Source organism: Anolis carolinensis, chromosome 4 (genome assembly GCF_035594765.1).
Source record: "Anolis carolinensis isolate JA03-04 chromosome 4, rAnoCar3.1.pri, whole genome shotgun sequence".
Lineage (NCBI taxonomy): Eukaryota > Metazoa > Chordata > Lepidosauria > Squamata > Dactyloidae > Anolis > Anolis carolinensis.
In genome coordinates this window covers 45442280-45459779 of record NC_085844.1, presented here as the reverse complement: position 1 = coordinate 45459779, position 17500 = coordinate 45442280, and the positions used below count along the sequence as shown (strand labels likewise).

The 17500-nt window shown below is 37.9% G+C and overlaps 1 protein-coding gene across 4 annotated transcripts in view; it reads right to left on the bottom strand.

Moving 5' to 3' along the window:
- Positions 1-17500, bottom strand: part of tox (thymocyte selection associated high mobility group box) — a 275955-nt gene that overhangs the window by 26355 nt on the left and 232100 nt on the right. For all 4 annotated transcript variants that reach the window (XM_008108489.3, XM_008108490.3, XM_062980345.1 and 1 more), the window contains one exon: positions 1475-1555. In XM_008108489.3, coding sequence (XP_008106696.1) covers positions 1475-1555 — 81 coding nt within the window. The remainder of the gene's footprint in view (positions 1-1474; positions 1556-17500) is intronic.

The following is a 17500-nucleotide window of genomic DNA, read 5'->3' as shown; positions in this document are numbered from 1 at the left end:
TCTTTGGAAAACTGGAACACTGCAAGCCATCCAGCCAGCCGGGAAGAAAGCAATTTGAGGCAAGCAGAGATTCAGCAATGTGATCCTCTTCTTACCTTCCCTCCTTCAAGGGAGGCTTAGGCTTAGGTGTTTTCCAAACAGTTGCCGATAAAATCTTTAAAACTGCATTAGCTTCATATGAACAGTCTTTAGTAAAAGCAAGAAGTTCAAGGGCAACAGTCTTCAATTAAAATTGAGAGTTTAAGATAATATAAAAACAATAAGATAACAGCTTCAGAACTTGCCCTTGAGCACGGCATTCACCACCACCTTCACCCACTCGGCCAAACCCCCTCTGGCTTCTCTCACCAGCCAGGATGGGCAGGGGTCTAGGATGCATGTGGTTGGTCTCGCTTCTCCAAGGATCTTGTCCACATCCTCGAGCTCAACCAATTGAAATGAATCCATCAAAACGGGACAAGCAGGTGTTCTTGCTACATCCTCAGAGACTGCCGTTAATATGGCGTCAAAGTCAGAACGGATCGAAGCGACTTTGTCCGCAAAGAACCGAGCAAATGCTTCACAGCAGGCTGCCAAATTGTCAGGGATCCCGTCTTGAGGGACGGGATATAACAAACCTCTGACAACTCGGAACAGCTCCGCCGGACAGTTCTTTGCAGACGCAATATTAGCTGCAAAGAAAACGTTCTTTGCAGCATCTATTGCAGCGGCATATGTCCTAAGATAGGAACATAGCCGTGTTCGGTTTGGCTCGCTCGGCTCCGAACGCCACACACACTCTAGTCCCCTCTTCTTTCGCTTCATCGCTGCCAGCTCCTCAGTGAACCAAGGAGATGGTTTAGCTCGGGTACTCGAGAGGGGACGCTCCGGAGTGATCATGTCTATTGCCCTAGTCATCTCTCCATTCCAGAGAGAGACCAGAGCATCAACAGGATCACCTGTACAGGATCACCTGTACAGGATCAACAGTACAACTATGCATCAGCAAACATAGCTTTCTATATTGAATCACCCTTCTTTCATTTGTAGTACTGTTCATCATTCCAACCTGTGGAAGGGCAGGGAGGATGCTTTATCTTTCAAGACAACTGGGTGTCCGGACATGGGTAGAAATACCATTTCTATCCCCTCAGGAGCCTTAGAGGCCACAAAAACTATCCTGCATGTGGTCCATGATCCAAACTCTGTAGAAACTTGATCAGAAGAAAGGGATAGGGCATGCTACTCTAATTACACAGCATATCATTTATATTGAAAAGCAATTCACAAAATTAACCTAAAAATATGAAAGAAATAACATGTTGCAGATCTGAATAACATGTAAGTGTCTGCAACAGCTATAATGTACTCTTCCCTGCCTTCTCCATCTGTCTTTTTTTTAAAAAAAATATATTTATGTCTAGTCTTACAAACATTTTCACTGGATGGCTTAAATCAAACTATTAAATAAAATGCAGCATAGATCAAGTATTACCTTGGATACAAGACTTGCTCTGTAAGCAGCTAGCTGCTTCAGATATTCCTTCTTAGCAGCTTCAGTTTTCTTTTTATATACCTGAAAAAATAATGAGGAACAGCATATCAGCAAATGAGTCTGTTCTGATTTAGAATAAAATCATGCTTTCTAGTACATATTGAGCAATGCAAAATTTCTTTCAGCCCCATCCAGTAAACCAATGGTGAGGGAGCATCATGGAAGTATCAATTTGGCAATGTCTGGTGCGCCTCATCTTGTGCTGCAAGTATCAGGACCTGGCCTTCTTTCTCCAGTTCTCAGGATTTCAAGGTAAGAACCCTGCCTTGAAATGTCTCCCTGCATGTAGTTCAGCACAACAAGCATCAGTCCCCAAACAGCTCAGGAAAGGAACTGGTTGAGCATGAGCATGGGTAGCAAACAACAGTCCCATTCTGTCCTGGCCATTCACCTTCGAATACACACCCAAATCCAGCAGGATGAATTCATGGTCAGAAGGATGGAATTATAATAGACCACTGCAACGCTGTCAATAAACAATTACTGTTGGCTGTGTTGAATTAGACACAAGGTGTGAGAATAGATTTTAAAGTAACAAACATGGATATTTGATATAGCGCTACAAATGACATAAAGCTGCAGCTTGTCTCAAGTCAGTGACAGGTGATTTACCTCTAGAACCACTCTCTCAAATCATAGTCATTACAGCATATATTTTCAAGCCAATGACCTTCAAATAAACTCACTTTTGGAAAGACTAAGGCAGAAAATCTGAGACGTTATGGAGAACTGGATCGTTTAGTTTTGTCCAACTCAAGTTAAGTTGGAATATGAGAAGCATGTGAAAAATGGTACTCTACCTTGTATATAGCTATTCTCTGTGTATTACAGTAAGGTAGTCTTCATGTAACTTTAAGCTGATTTATTTTCATCCTCTTATTCCACATTACTTTAATCTAGAGCCAGCACAACACTTCCAAGTATATTTCCGAACTGCAGCATTATTTGTGAAGTGCTGCCACATTATTCTTATGAAACATGCTTTATTTTAGTCCACCAAAGCTGTGTTTTCAAGAGCATGCAGGTCCCTCTGATCTCTGCTGGTAAAGCCCAGAGGTTGCTTAAAAGGATTAAAGATTTTGCATCCCAGGGAAACATAAGATTATAATGGAGAAACAGGCATCCTAGGATACTAAAGCTGTAAATATCGAGAGGAGAATAAAAATAATAGATTGATTCTAGCTGTGCAGCAGCGTGTGTGCATTCTTTTGCAATTTCTTCAGATTACAAAGCTTGAGATCATTTTGTTTCAGAAAGGATTTATAACAAGTTGCCTCAGAGTTGATTGTTTGTGGTTATTGCTAAAATGTATTGTTTGTTTCAAGGAAATGAAACACCCTTTAGTTGACAGTTTTTCTCCCTGTAGCAGCTAAAATTAAATTTGCCTGACCTGAAAGAACAGGCAAGAATGCAAATTGCATTCTCTGTTTGAATACATCTGCATAATTTTGTTATTTCATTTTCAAAACAAAAAATAGCACTGAACAAAAATAAAAGATCACAGATTTATTCCTGACATTTCTAATTTCATAAGTCCAATTAATGATAGTTCTATATTGCTTTGTACGCAAGTACTATTACGGTACCTTATCATATAGACATCATGCCATTATTTCCAACCGGTCATACAGAGTTTTCAGTTCTAAGCACTTCTAGGCATTTTCTAGCCTACCTTTTAGACTGGGAACCACTGTTAGTTTTGTAACTGAAATATGGCAACAGATCTTAACAAAAGGGAAATATTAGATGTAAAATGGAAAAATCTTGCAAGCAAAACCTAAGTTCAAATCCCAGGACCCAAATAATTACACTTCACCACACAAGAGCTTTTTACAAGGCATTTGCAAAAATAAATAAAATAAAAATGAAGTATTGATCAGTTGTCACAAAAGACTGCACTTCCAGGAGACTTGAGGTGAAGAAAAACTGACAACAGCTGAGAGAAGGATCCACCTCTTTATGTTATCCTTGTGACCCCAATCTTTGACCTCCTATCTCTCACCCTATGCTCTAAAAAGTCCATTCCTGGTGCTTGGAATGAATAATGCTTATTTATGCTAGACAAGTAAATCCACTCGTGATGGGTTCAAGTAGGTAATGCATAACCAATTCTCCTTGTTAATTTTTAAATGAAAATCTTGCTTGCACAGAGGTAAACAACAAAGCAGTAAAAATTCATTATGTAACACAACAGTTAAGCTTCCAGAATTACTCCAGCTCCATACACAATACAGAATAACACTTTAGTAAGATCAAAGAAACTCTTTCCATGCTTTCAGCTCTCATCAAACCAAAACTTCGTCACTCACTTTCCCTGTTTATTCCAAGCCCCAACCAATCCTCTGTTACTGACTGACCCTATCTGACAGATTGACAAAGAAGCTGCTAGTTTTATCATCTTTCCCTTATAGGTCCACCATTACAGCACACTCACTCCACAAGTTGTAATTGGCTGGCTCTACTCAGGTCTGACAAGCTCTTCTCCTCACAAATCCTTACATAGAAAATTATACATTCCCTAATTGATTTTATCTGACACAGTAGGAACCGATGAAATACATTTTACATTAAAATGGAGTCATATATTGTACAGGTATTTTCTCTTTTAATCATAGTGACATTATTTAATTGGAAACTATCTTATCTTAGTCTACACTGGCTGGTATTCTTGTTTGTATTTGGAGACAATATATGTAATTTCACAACTGGACCTGCATCTTTAAGCATATATAACATTTGTAGTGCAAAATGCATGCAGACTTTACAATTCAAAGTTTTGGATTATATTCTAAACAGCCTCCTTACAATTAAGAACCAGATTGTTTTAGCTGGCATAACAACCAATCCACTTTCAGTTTAGTGAGTTTGGAAGTTTTAAATTATGATGTATAAGACCAGCCTTTTCTGTTCAGTTTAAATTATGATTTAAGTGCTCCATCACAACCAGTTTAATCCAGTCCTCATTAAACATGACCTTTCAAGAAAATAAGTTGTTCTGTGCGAGATAAGCGATGGTTGTCTACAATGATGTCATCTGCAGTTATGTTTCACTATGGCCATTGGCTAGAAGCTGGCTAAGAGTAAATATCTGGATGAAGCATGGACATAGGATGCGATATGGTACGAGTATGTAAGATGTGGGTTTGACACAGCAAAGAGAAAGTATTACCAATATTGATTAGAATACAAGAACATTATCTCTGATTAAGAATATTAATGTGCTGGCAGTGAAAGCCAGATAATTTCTGGTGCCAGCATCAACTTGACCAAAGACTTGCAGGCATCTGGAGAAACGAGATTGGCGGGAATTGGATGCTTGATACTACATATAATACTTACAAGAGACTGGATGTCCAACCTATTTTCTTTCTACAAATGCCAGATATTATGGTCCTCAGGCACACATTTTAGATACTCAAAAACTTAGTTCAGTCTGTGTCAATAAAAGCCGCTCATAGTCTTTCTGTAGGTTGCAAACGGGGAAAACAAAGAGGAAGGTGGGGAGCCCTTACAAATCCAAGGTTTTCAGCCAGTCATATTTGGGATAAAACCCTTTCCAAGGACGTTCCCTCACCCATATGGAGTGTTTTAAGAGCTAATTGACAGAGGAATAGACTGCCTTGGACTGTGGTGGAGTCTTTTTTGGAGGTTTTTAAACAGGCTGGATTGCCATCTTCAGGGAGTACTTTGATTGTGTGTTTCAGCATGGCAGGGGGTTGAAATGGATGGCCCTTCTTCCAACACTATGATTTTAAGTGCAGAAGAAGTGATTTATAGTTTTGGTGAAAACACCTCAGCTCATCCCCCCACCCTCAAAGAGCCAAATAGACCTATGAGGTGGCAGGAGAGATGTGTATTTTAGAAAAACTAGAAAAAACAGCACTTCAAATTACACTCCAAAATGCACTAGCATAGTATTGATATCATGATCAGGGTGCAGTAGGAGAGAAGGAAATTATCCTTGTTCATTTCACTTATAAAAGCTATTTTGTCAACAGGAAGGAATGATTGGAATACACTCGAATTTCCCATTCCACATTTTAAGAATGGATATTGAACTCACATTCCCAAGATATCTAGGCAGATACTTAAAAGAGGCCTAGAGATAGTTTTGAGCTCAAGAGACAATTATGCACAGAATTACACTGAGTACAGAACTATACCTTCTAACTGGAAAAGAAAGGCTATGTCTGCTGGCACATTAATGTCCCAGACTAAATACAACTTCAGGCACTAGAGCTTTCAAGCATTTGGCTTCAAGTATTATAAGTTATACAATTAGGCATTACATTAGTGTTTCTATAATAGCTGTACCCATTGTGGTCTATCGACATACAATCTCTTTTAAAAGAGGAGATACGCTCTTATGCATAAGTGAAAGGACTTTTTTCTCATTCATAGAAACAGAATAAGTGAAATGGAAAACAGTGATAATTTCACTCTGCCGCACTCTGCAGAATTGATAAAGAGGAGGAGAAGAAAGACAAGTCTACCAGGTAACACACTTTAGTCCTGCAAATGAGAGTGGTGGTGCATTCATTTTGCAAGCATATACACATTCCTGGCTGGCAGTACAGATTCATAATTGCTAGTTTAATCTGTTTCCCTCGAATAGAAAAGCTCCTAAAATATGGAAAATACATTACTAAAGTACAAATACATGACGTGTTAACACATTTTAGGAGACGTTCTTGGACATGACCAAACAGCTTCCGATGTGAGGCTGATCTGGAAGTCCTACTTCCCAGTACTCTCTTTTTCTGTGCTTTATGTTTATTCAGCACTGGACAGCTGGCTACAGTTATGAAGCAGACCTTAACATCCGGGAGAGAGATGGAAGTGTTCGTTTTTAGACACTTCTTGAAATCAGGGCATGCTGGACTATATGTACCAAATGCCTATAGTCCATTATGCAAGTATCCTGAAATTGGTAATGTTTCTGTCAGTAATAAAGTGAGCTGCAAGCCCCAACAAAACAGCAACAAGTGGTAGTCAAGAGCAAAAGCTAACTATGGTAGCTATCAGTATGTTTCTGAGTAGTATTCATCATTGTATATATCTAGTTTATTATTATTTACAGTAGCTATTCATCTAGTTTTACTCCATCACTAAAATACAGATACTGAATACAAGCCAGCTAATTTAATTTATTTTATGGGGCAAAATGGCAATCCCATGTATAACTCTGTTATGTGCCTTCAAGTCTTTTCCAACTTATGGTGACCCCTAGGCAAAATGATTACAGGGGTTTCTTGGAAAGGTTTATTTAGTGGGAGCCTACCCTTGACTTCCTCAGCCACTGGCATTTACTTCTAATTGCTCAGGTGCAGCTTGTAAAACACACTAATCCAATGTCAACAAGCAGCAGAGTGAAAACTAGTACAATTGAATAGGACTCCACCTCTGTAGAACCATTTTGTATTGAATACCACACCTCCAATTACTCCAAAAATGCAAAACCTCTAGTATGTTTGCTAGCACAATGGCATCACTGGCTACATGCCAAAGAAAACAGTACAACTTCTCCTTGTTTTCTTCTTTTGTCCCTTGGCTTCCAGTATGTTGATATCTAACAAAAGTAAAACTTAAAAAAATCTTTATGTTCACCTTAAGGAAGGATTGTAAATGACTTGGTACTGGGGTTGATGATATCATAATTTATGCTATGAAAAAAATTACTAGAGCTTTACTGTTCTCTCTGTATTATTATATCACTGCAACAAAAGCATAATTGACAATCCACAAATGCTTAATACAAAAGCTCCGTTCTTCTAAGCACAATTATAGTTTTTAATTTATTAGAGTTATATTGAATTAAAAAGCTACTGTATATACTGTAAGTTGACTTCAAGGGGATGTTTGGGAGCCAAATTTAAGGATTTTGATATGACCTGTGGATAAGCCAATGATCATTCCATACATTCCATACATCACTCAGAGAGCAAGCTGTCCCAGGCCACCAAGACTGCTATTTCCATGCTCAGGTGAATAGTTTAACTTTTATGAAAAAAGGAATCATCCCCTTCTTTGAATAAAGTGTAAAAAGGTGAAGGGGAAAGATGACTTTCCTTTGAGAGGAAGCACCAATGAGCAGCCACTGCCACCATTAGTTTCCTACCCAGGCATGCAAAAGGACCAGAAATGATGGTATGGCAGACAGAGTAAAAGAAGTCTATACTTCTTTTAGGTTTTTCTGAGATGACTAAGATTTCACCCTTTGCCACTCTACTCAGAGAAAGGGTATGTTCCTTTTTTAATAAGAGTCAAGGTACTTAGAATGACCTGTAGATACGTTGAACCAGGCTTTTTGGGTTGATTTTTTTTACTAAAGTTTCTAAATGTATATGTCAGTACATACAGTAATCTATACAATCAAAAGGTTTGAACAATCTGCTGCAAACCCTTTCAATTCTTCGGGACACAATCTTTTAGACATGGCTGTTTCCAACAGAAAAGAACTCTGGTTAACCCTTGCTTGAAAACAGAGATAACTTCTGCAACTGTAGATTCAATACCTTGACATGGTATGGTTTTAATTTAGCCTCTGTTATTATGCTCTGTATGCTCTAATCAGGTGAATTCCATAATTGTTACTAGGTGCTGTTTACCACTACCATTCCAATGTACATCATCATCAAGAAATGTCATGTAAAATGCCATATTTTATTATTTTTTAATTATTTTATGGAATCCTTCTGGAACCCAGATTCTATTCCACAATAGTGCTCTTCAGGGTGCTTTATCTATATTTTATTTCTCATCATATTTCTATCAAAGATACATCTGATAAATCAAAACACGGTAATCTGATAAATCAACACATGGGAGTGATTAGCTGTATTCAGACCAAAGAGGTTTTTTTTAATCATAAAAAGTACAAAAATAAGAGCTGGGGCAGTTTTGGACAATACCTTCAAGAATCCCTAGCCAAAATGTCCTAAAAGGAAATTTTCCAAGCTCTGATTAAGACACAAGATATACCGCTAACAAAGTGAATGTGATTTTTAATATATATGCTAATTCAGAGTTGGATTTAAAGAACAAGTGGAGCTAAAACAAGCAGGTTAATTTGGATCATTGGGATGAGACAAAGCAAGTCTTTACACTGCTATTTCACAGAATCTTGCCTAAGAGCTCTGAAAATGGTTACATTTTCAACAGTCAGTGTTAGGGAGAAGTAAGCTGCAAAATAGCCAAGTCGTAGAATTCTTAAATGTATCATCCAATGGAAAATGGTGTAACTGTATTTTTGTCAGAAATAGTCGAAAGATATTTGAAACGAATCTGAAGATATACATTGTACAAAATGGGATTATTTTCAGTCTATGAATTGCCTGAAAACTTGCAGTAGGAACAATACTTTCTCTGTGAGAAGCCTTCTGACTAGATAGTTGATGCCACTTTCATGAACCTATTTGGATTACAATACTTTAAGCACAATTGCTGTCAAAAGTATAGAAAGCTACAGAGTACCAAGTATGTAAATCAAACTAAATGTGTTTTTCATATGGTATTTGCTTTTGAAAAATAAATCAAAATAAAATTAACAATTTTTGCAAGACATATAAAGGAATGAGAATGAGGATAATCCTATGATGAACTTTCAGTAATCTCTTCTTGATGCTGTAGTCCACTTTATCACTTGTCCTGAGCATCCCAGGGAGAAGGGGGCTGCTAGAAAAGTAATGAATATCTTTTTCCTACATACACTTGCCCAAAATTAAAGTTCTGATAGAGTGTAAAACATTGAGGGGGGTGAGGATGTAGCAGAGGGTCTTCCCTACTGTAGCAGCCAAGTTTTGGAAAACTTTATGTTGTACCTCTTGATTTTATTAATCCCTAGATTATTAACATAGGATAAAAGGGAATATAAATTGTTAAATCTTTCTCCTCATTTTCTCATAGTATAGATTTGGGGTCTAAATAACCCCCAAAAGCATTAGATGCTGTCTCATCTTGGAAGCTAAGTAGGGTCAGCCATGGTTAATATTTTGATAGAAGACTTCCAATGAGTAACAAGTGCTGTAGGCTATATTTAAGAGAAAATTACCTCTGAGTATTCCTTGCCCAGGAAACCTTATGAAATTAATGGGGTCATTATAAGTAGGAAGGTGACGTGAAAATATAGGTTTCTGCAATGGCCTTAGGTAGGCTTATTGCCAGAGACATGTGTGGATCTTAGGGACCATTGTGATTCTGATAGGTGTGATGCCTCCTATAGCTCTTCCTGGAATCTGCTATCTGAAAAATGACACATTTGATCCCAAAATAGATAATGTGTTGTACAGGAAAGAATTGAAATAGTTCTTGTTCTGTAATGCATTCAATAAACTGGGCCTTGCTGTCTGGGAGGGTTTGGTTCCGTATCCCCATGTGGCTATGAAAAAACATGAATGATTGAGTCCCACGTTATTTATCGGTGGCAACATAAAAACATATTCTGTAAATTTGGAACCCCCAGAAAGACTTGCATAGGCTGTTGGACTCTCCACCTCTTTTGTAGGCAAGTGCATGGCTGTGTAGAACTGTGAATTCATTGGCTGCAGGAAGATTTTCTTGTATTTTGTTTTTTATTATATTTCCCCCCGATTCAAGTGGATTGAATATGCAGGTGCAGGTCCACCATACAGTCACTCTGCCTTCACAAAACGAGAAGAAACAGCAACCTACATTTCTATCATAATTCCAGTAAATTGAGAATATGTGATGATGGAACAGTACTGCCAATTCTTGCAGTTTCCACTCCTCTATATTACCTATGGGCATAAGTAGTGGCCATGTTTTAAACCCTAGGCAGCTGTTGGTAAATAAAAAGGAGCCAGCCACAAATATATAAGTATCTTTAAGAGACTTGGTTTCCTTAAGCATGAGAAAGATACAATCTCAGTTTCATTTGATGATACACAATAAGCTGCCGCATTTGTCTAGTGCGTGTTTGAGCACCAGTGAGGAGTAAATGATTTGATTTTGTGGGCTCAGAGGATTTGTCAGTTGCCTCAGAAGTATAATTCTAGCTCTTCATATCCCTGCTGCTTCTAATTTAGCAGGACAGGCTCATAATTGAAGCAAATTAACTATTTACACTTGCCACTTCTACCAGGGGAAAGAGGACGTATCAGCAGGAAAGACTGAGTGGGAAATTAAATCCTTCCCACTTGTGTCAGATCTGCCCTTATATAAACACATTAACAGTAATTTCATGAGGCGTCAAACATAGGAATAAATACTGAGGGATAAAATAATGAGGTGTTGCTATTGAGCTGAACTGTTGCCGCTAATATTGCTGAGAACAAATTATGCAGCCTGGAAGAAAGCATATGTTACAGCACTCCAACCACTCCCTGGCACGGCTTATCTGATCATTATGCAGCGGCTCCTTAGGTACACAGACCTGTATTTCTGCTACAAGGAGCAAGTACAAGGTTTAAGCAAACATACATGCCCAAATTCACACATATTGGAAACAGCTCGCTTTTGCTCTGACTTAACCCACTGACATCAGTGGTGTTACAAATAGAGGTGAACTTTGTATAGTACATTTTTGAGTGGGCATGCTGTTCCATTTTTAGTATAATAGCATGTTTTACTGAGGTCTTTGGCTGAAGTCAGTTACACTAATCTAAACAAGAACATTTTGTTTGTAATTTGTTCATTCTATTATTGCTTCACTGGATCTCCAATTAGGGACTTAAGGTTCATTTAGTACATTTACATCTGGTTCTGATTTTAAATTATGTGGGGGGTTTTTTTTTAAAAAAAAGAAAAACACAGAACCTGAAAAAAATACCCTACCCTCCCTTTTAACCCAGACTTCTGTCTGAAAGCCAAAGAAGGCTCCATTTACTGAAAGATATTTAACTCTTAACTGCCAAGTGTGTATCTTCCCATTATAGTAAAAGCACGTGCAAAGAAAAATGATCTATGGGAAGTTCTTTACAAAGTCAATGAAAAAAGACATCAAACCATGTTAGTAAACAGGTTGGGGTGGAGGAAAACGCAAATGAAACATGCTTAATCAAAAAGACTTGATTATTTATGTAGGAAATATTTCAAGGTACAACTGGTCAAAAACGATAGGGAGGGATAAGGCAGGAGCTAAATGCTTTTTGCTAATCCAAAATGTACTTTATTCAGAAATGTAAAGTATCAGAAACAGAAATCATAAAGGTTCGTAGCAATATTTCTTCTACCTTGAACAAAAGGCTGATGTTTTTATTTTTGCCCATATGAAGATGCATCTAAGGAAAATGCATTGTCTCTAGGTTGGACTATTAGGCAATGCAGAAATTAGTCCTAAGGCACGAAGTATAATTTCCATAAGTAAAGGGCATATAATAGTAGCCAGAACCCATAGCCATGGGAGTTGGACAAGGGCTACTAATAATTTAGTTAGACAGTTTGTTTTTCTGCTGTGTTTGGGATCTCTAAACACAATTTTATTTTTAATACTTTTGCTTCTATGGACCCACCTGACACTATAGTATAATACAACGTGGAAACAGTTTGGGAGGAAGCGGTTTTGCTGCATGAGTGATTAAATTGACATGTCTGGAACTGGTGTGATGCCAGATGGGTGATTACATTAACCCATTCTGCAGGGACAGCCTCCCCCCCCCTTTCCCAGGAAAGATGTGCTTCAGCACTCTGGAGGAATAGAAGAATAAAAGGGGGAAAGTGACAGATAGAGGAGTAGAAGTGATCAGTAACCCCGCCTAGGTGGTCAATTACAATATGGTCCACATTCTGAGGAGCTGATTTCACTCTGGGATCTGCTGCAGCACATTAAAGGACTGAACTCAGACTTTCCTGTGACTTTTTAAAATGTGCTATGACCATTAAATCTGAGCAGCAGCATGCATTGGCAGCATGCGTTTTTGACCACTGCAGCTTCAAATTGGTTTGGAGCCACATTATAGTATCAACATAGATGTGCCCCTCATTTGTAACTCTAGTCATGTCAGGCTAGGGAGACCAAACATTTTGACCTGTACTTTAGTCTAAAAACAATGTATTCTTCAGATGTTTGAAGCAAGTGACCACTTTTTGATACAGAAGTTTAGTACATTCACATCTTACAGAAAATAATCCTGTACTGAAATTGATGAATAATTTATACAGCAAATCATTACTTCTAGCAATGGAAGCTGCTGTATATATTAGTGTGCAGAAAGAAAAGAAAATCTCTTTAATACAGGGCAATCTATTACCCCAGTGTCTGGTCTAGTAGCTATTATTTGTCCTTATAACTCACACAACAAATAATAACTGCTAAATAGAACAACTTTTCCTGGCAGACCACCAAGGCGACACTGTTTTCTTGAAAATAATGTGTAAGTGGTCACTGGCTTGAACTTGGTTAATAGGTTTAGGACTTTGAAGACAGTAAGTTAAAACCTTGAAGATTATTTTGCTTTACTTTGCATTCCTTAATGGATTACACATTGGGTCCACTATAATTTACAAAGAGAAACTGCCAAATACAAGTGATTAACACAGCTTTCCTTTAATAATTTGCATGCTAGTCAAATAAACACAGCTGGAAAATGAGAAACCCCTGGATGTTTCTGTCAATTAGCATAACTTGTCAGGCAAATACTTGAAAGAAAAGAATTGCCTGCATAATTTCTGTGTAAATTCTAAGAACAAGGGACAAATTATTTCATCTCTGGGGATTGTTTATTTGTTGTGAACTCCCTGGAAAGGGACAGGATGCATTTCTTGGGCTTTGTGTTGTCTTGATATTTTTATTATATTATTCTATGTATAAGATTTTGCCTGTTCATTGCCTCAGATAACATCTCTACCACGTAACGCTAATATAATGAAGCATCTTTTTACGATTCCTTTTACGATCATGGTCAACAACTAGTTCTAAATATTGCCTTATTTGCCACTAAATTTAGGCTATGGAATGTATGAACAAGAATACTTAAAATATTAAACACACATTGAGTAGCATTCTATTACCAAAACATAGATATGTAAGTTGCTATATGTATGCAGGACGAATTACTCATCATAGCACTATATAGATGTACTCTGTTGACACTAGTAGAAGTGAAATTGGACATATAGCTATGTTGCACATTGTGTCTCAGCACTGTGGCTGGACATTGTTTGTTGCACACTGCAACTGATTATTGTGATTGTGCATTTCACAACAACTCTCAGTCATTGACATCAGTTGTGCAAAATTGTTATTCTCCATGGGTGGGGGGGTTTGTGTAATGTCTGTGCAAAGTACCTCCACACATGGATATTTATGCTACACTGAGGGGATGTTCAGTTCTGACCATAATTTACTAACATGGTATGTATGCATGGGCGAGGGAGGGCGTGCGAGACTGGAGAGAGGCTTGCGCCAGCGAGTCCCTTCAAGGAAGAGGGGAAAGTGCCCGTGTGACTTGGGACTGAGAGTGGCCCAGCAGTATCAAGAGGAGAAGCAGCTGCAGAAGCAGCTTAGGTAATTTATAATGCTATTTATTATTATTTTTATTAATGTTTCAATTAGAAAATGCATAAGGATGTGGGTTAACTACAACTCCCAAAATCGTGGGTCAATCCTTCCCAGATCCCACCAGTATTCACCTACATCCGCAGTGTTCTTTGGATCTAGGTGAACTACAACTCCAAAACTCAAGTTCAGTGCCCACCAAACCCTTCCAGTATTTTCTGTTGATCATGGGAGTTCTGTGTGCCAAGTTTGGCTCAATTCCATCATTAGTTTAGTTCATATTGCTCTTTAGTTGCTATAATTCCCAGCAACTACAACTCCCAAATGACAAAATCAATCCCCCCCATAACCCCACCAGTATTCTAATTTGGGAGTATCGGGTATTGGTCCCAAATTTGGTCCAGTGAATGAAAATACATCCTGAATATCAGATATTTACATTACAATTCATAACTGTAGCAAAATTACAGTTATGAAGTAGCAACAAAAATAGTTTTGTGGTTGGGGGTCACCACAACATAAGGAACTATATTAAGGGGTCATGACATTAGGAAGGTTGAGAACATGCTTTTGATGTTGTTGAGGGGAGATGGATTATGACAAGGCAAGGATAAACTGAACAGTGTGTTACTTTTTAAAACTGCTTTAGGGTCTGCTAGTGCAGAAAAGTTCCTTTCATATAATTCGTATGGGACAAAATACCCCATGTGCATGCTGTTCTGGGAAGATGCTAGTTCAGAACAGGTAGATTTTTGTCAATGTGCCCCACACTATGTTTTGTCTGATGGCTGGACAGTAAATAGTGCCCCAAGATAACTTTCTAGTTTGTTCTGCACAGTTAAACTGCATTAAAGCTCACAAATCTGGAACTGCATGATTTGCAATTACAACCTTGCAATGAATGTGAGAATTATGAGCCTGTTTGACAGCCCAACTCACTGTACAACCTATTCAAATTCAAATGGTGGTGTCTCTTATATAAAACTGTGCATTACAACATGCCCTAAGTAAGGCGATGTTTAATCATACACTGCTGAAGTAGGTTTACATAAAATATAGAAGATAGAAGGGGAACTATTAAAATCAGATTGTCTGTATATCTGAACAAGAGAGGCAATAATGGGACTGTAAAGAGAAATGAAGTACTGCAGTTGTGGAGAGAATTATCACTTTAATGTGTATACCAAAAGGAACTCTCAGCACTTCTTCACTCTCCACTTGACTATTTCTTACAATCACTGTAAGGCTCTCTTTAAATTAAGTGGTGAGAGAAGCAGTAGGATTGCCTATCAATAATGTCCATGCTATCAAATGCCAAAAATTGGAGCATTTCTCATATCCTTAATATGTGTTTCTTAAAAAACAACATAAAATGTATTTCATGTACAGAAGAGAGAACATATTTCCCGCAGAAAGTTCATATTACAAAGGAAGCCAATAATTCTGTATTACCAGAGCAGAGCCCTAGTTTGAACTCATTTTAAAAATGGATACAGTCATTTCACAGTTGTTCCTAAGATGCTAGATGTCCTTCCATAAAATTTCTGTGTATATGTGATGAAGAAACCAAATTCTGTTACATTTCTAAAAGGACAGTGCATTTTCACATGGAAAAATGTGGGTTTTCCTCCACAAATAACAACACTGAACTGAGTTGCAACAGCCCCCCCTCTGCACTATGGTCATCATTTGATAGGGTCCATGACATCGGTAGTGATAAAACTGTTGTTGCATTTGTGCCAGTTTGAATATTTTATTATTAATTATTAAGAAGACAACCAAAAACTAACATTTTAGGTTATGTTATTCCTTGCTGCAACACTGAGATATTCACATACGCCAACATCCACAGCATTAGTTATATTCATATTTTTGATCCTTTTTTCCTTTACTTTTATATTGTTATTCTTTAAATGTTTTCCCAATTGCAATATGCAAACAACTTAATGAAACAAAAATAAAAAAGCAAGAGCAAACCCTGCCATCCAATGAAGCAAATAATTTTCGTTTAACTATTGCAAGAGAACAAAGGGAATAACGCTTGTCCCCATTCATGACGAATTATTAGAACAAAGAAAAATTCATATGGAAGAATAATCTAACAAGGTTTTTACAGTCTCCACTGGACAATTATAGTTCATATAAGATCTCAAAAATTACAAATACTCAATGGCATCTACTGAAGAACATTAAGAAGTTTAATTCTTCTGTACATAAGCATATTTTGTGTTGTGAGCATTCTTGAGGGCTTTTTGTAGGAATTTACAAAGCTGGGTAATGGGAGAGAACTACAGGGCTGTGAAAAACATGTTTTTGAATGTCACGAGAAAAATTTGCTTTGTTGAGCATTTACACAAAATTCTAAACAAAATTTGAGCATAGAAAATAGCCCACATAAATATTATTTTCTACACAGACAATGCATACAAAAATAGGCTTTGAATAAATTTTTTTACAGCAGGAAGAAAATTACTAAAATCACTCCTTGCTTCTTTCGAATTTGATGCTTGTCAGCAGGCCTTAATTTGAGAGCTAGGATGTCTAATATACTCCATGTTTTGCATCTTGTATAATTTTGATCCTAGTTCTTGATTTCTTCCCCTGCCATATAAATTTAGGTCCTTCTGTCACTGTTTAAATCAAACATCATTAACTAAATTCAGTATAGACTGAAACATGAAAGGCATTATGGACAGGACATTAATTTTTACTACTGAAATCCTCCCCAATGAGGAAACATTTACTTTCTTCAATCTTTGCAGGTCCTTCTTAATATCATTCCAAATGTTTACCTAATTATTTTGACAAAATATCTAATTCACATTAATCATTGTAATACCAAAATATGTTATTGTCCTCTCAATCCTAAAACCGGACTTCTTCATCAGCTGTAATTGCTCCTATACTAACTCCCTAACTGGTCCATTTGCCCTAATGCTTGCCAAAGCTGCTTAATGCAGCCTTGTCCCACATTCAAAAGAGTCGGAGGGATGCTCTGCAGCTTCCTGAAGATCTGGAGCTCACCCACACTTTGTGGCAGTGTAAACAGTTGTGCCAGTTCTGGTTTTGAACTGGCCATGGCTGTTCACACAGCCACCACACTTTCCCCAGGGGACAGGGGATTGCACTTACCATCCTCTGTATGTCCTCGGCTTAGTGGTGACTACCAGAAGTGATATTGTTCATTGTCATCACGCAATGCATCTACTGATGCTGGTCAGAGCACCAGAGTGACTGGAGAAGGAGGAGGAGGAGGTGGTTCCTTCTTTTCCTCCCCCCCCCCTCTTGCAATACTCTGGCTGACTGATCAGTGTCAGTAGATGCAAGGAGTGATGGCCACTAACAATTGTGTGTCCAGTGGTCATTGCTAAGCTGAGGACATGAGGCAGACAGTAAAGGTGGTGGTCTGGCAGTGAAAAACTGGGTTTGACGCCACTGGGCCATGTGGAAAAATGAGTAAATCACTGGGGTTTTTGCCTTGGAGAAAAATAATTTGTAAAGAACACAGCATA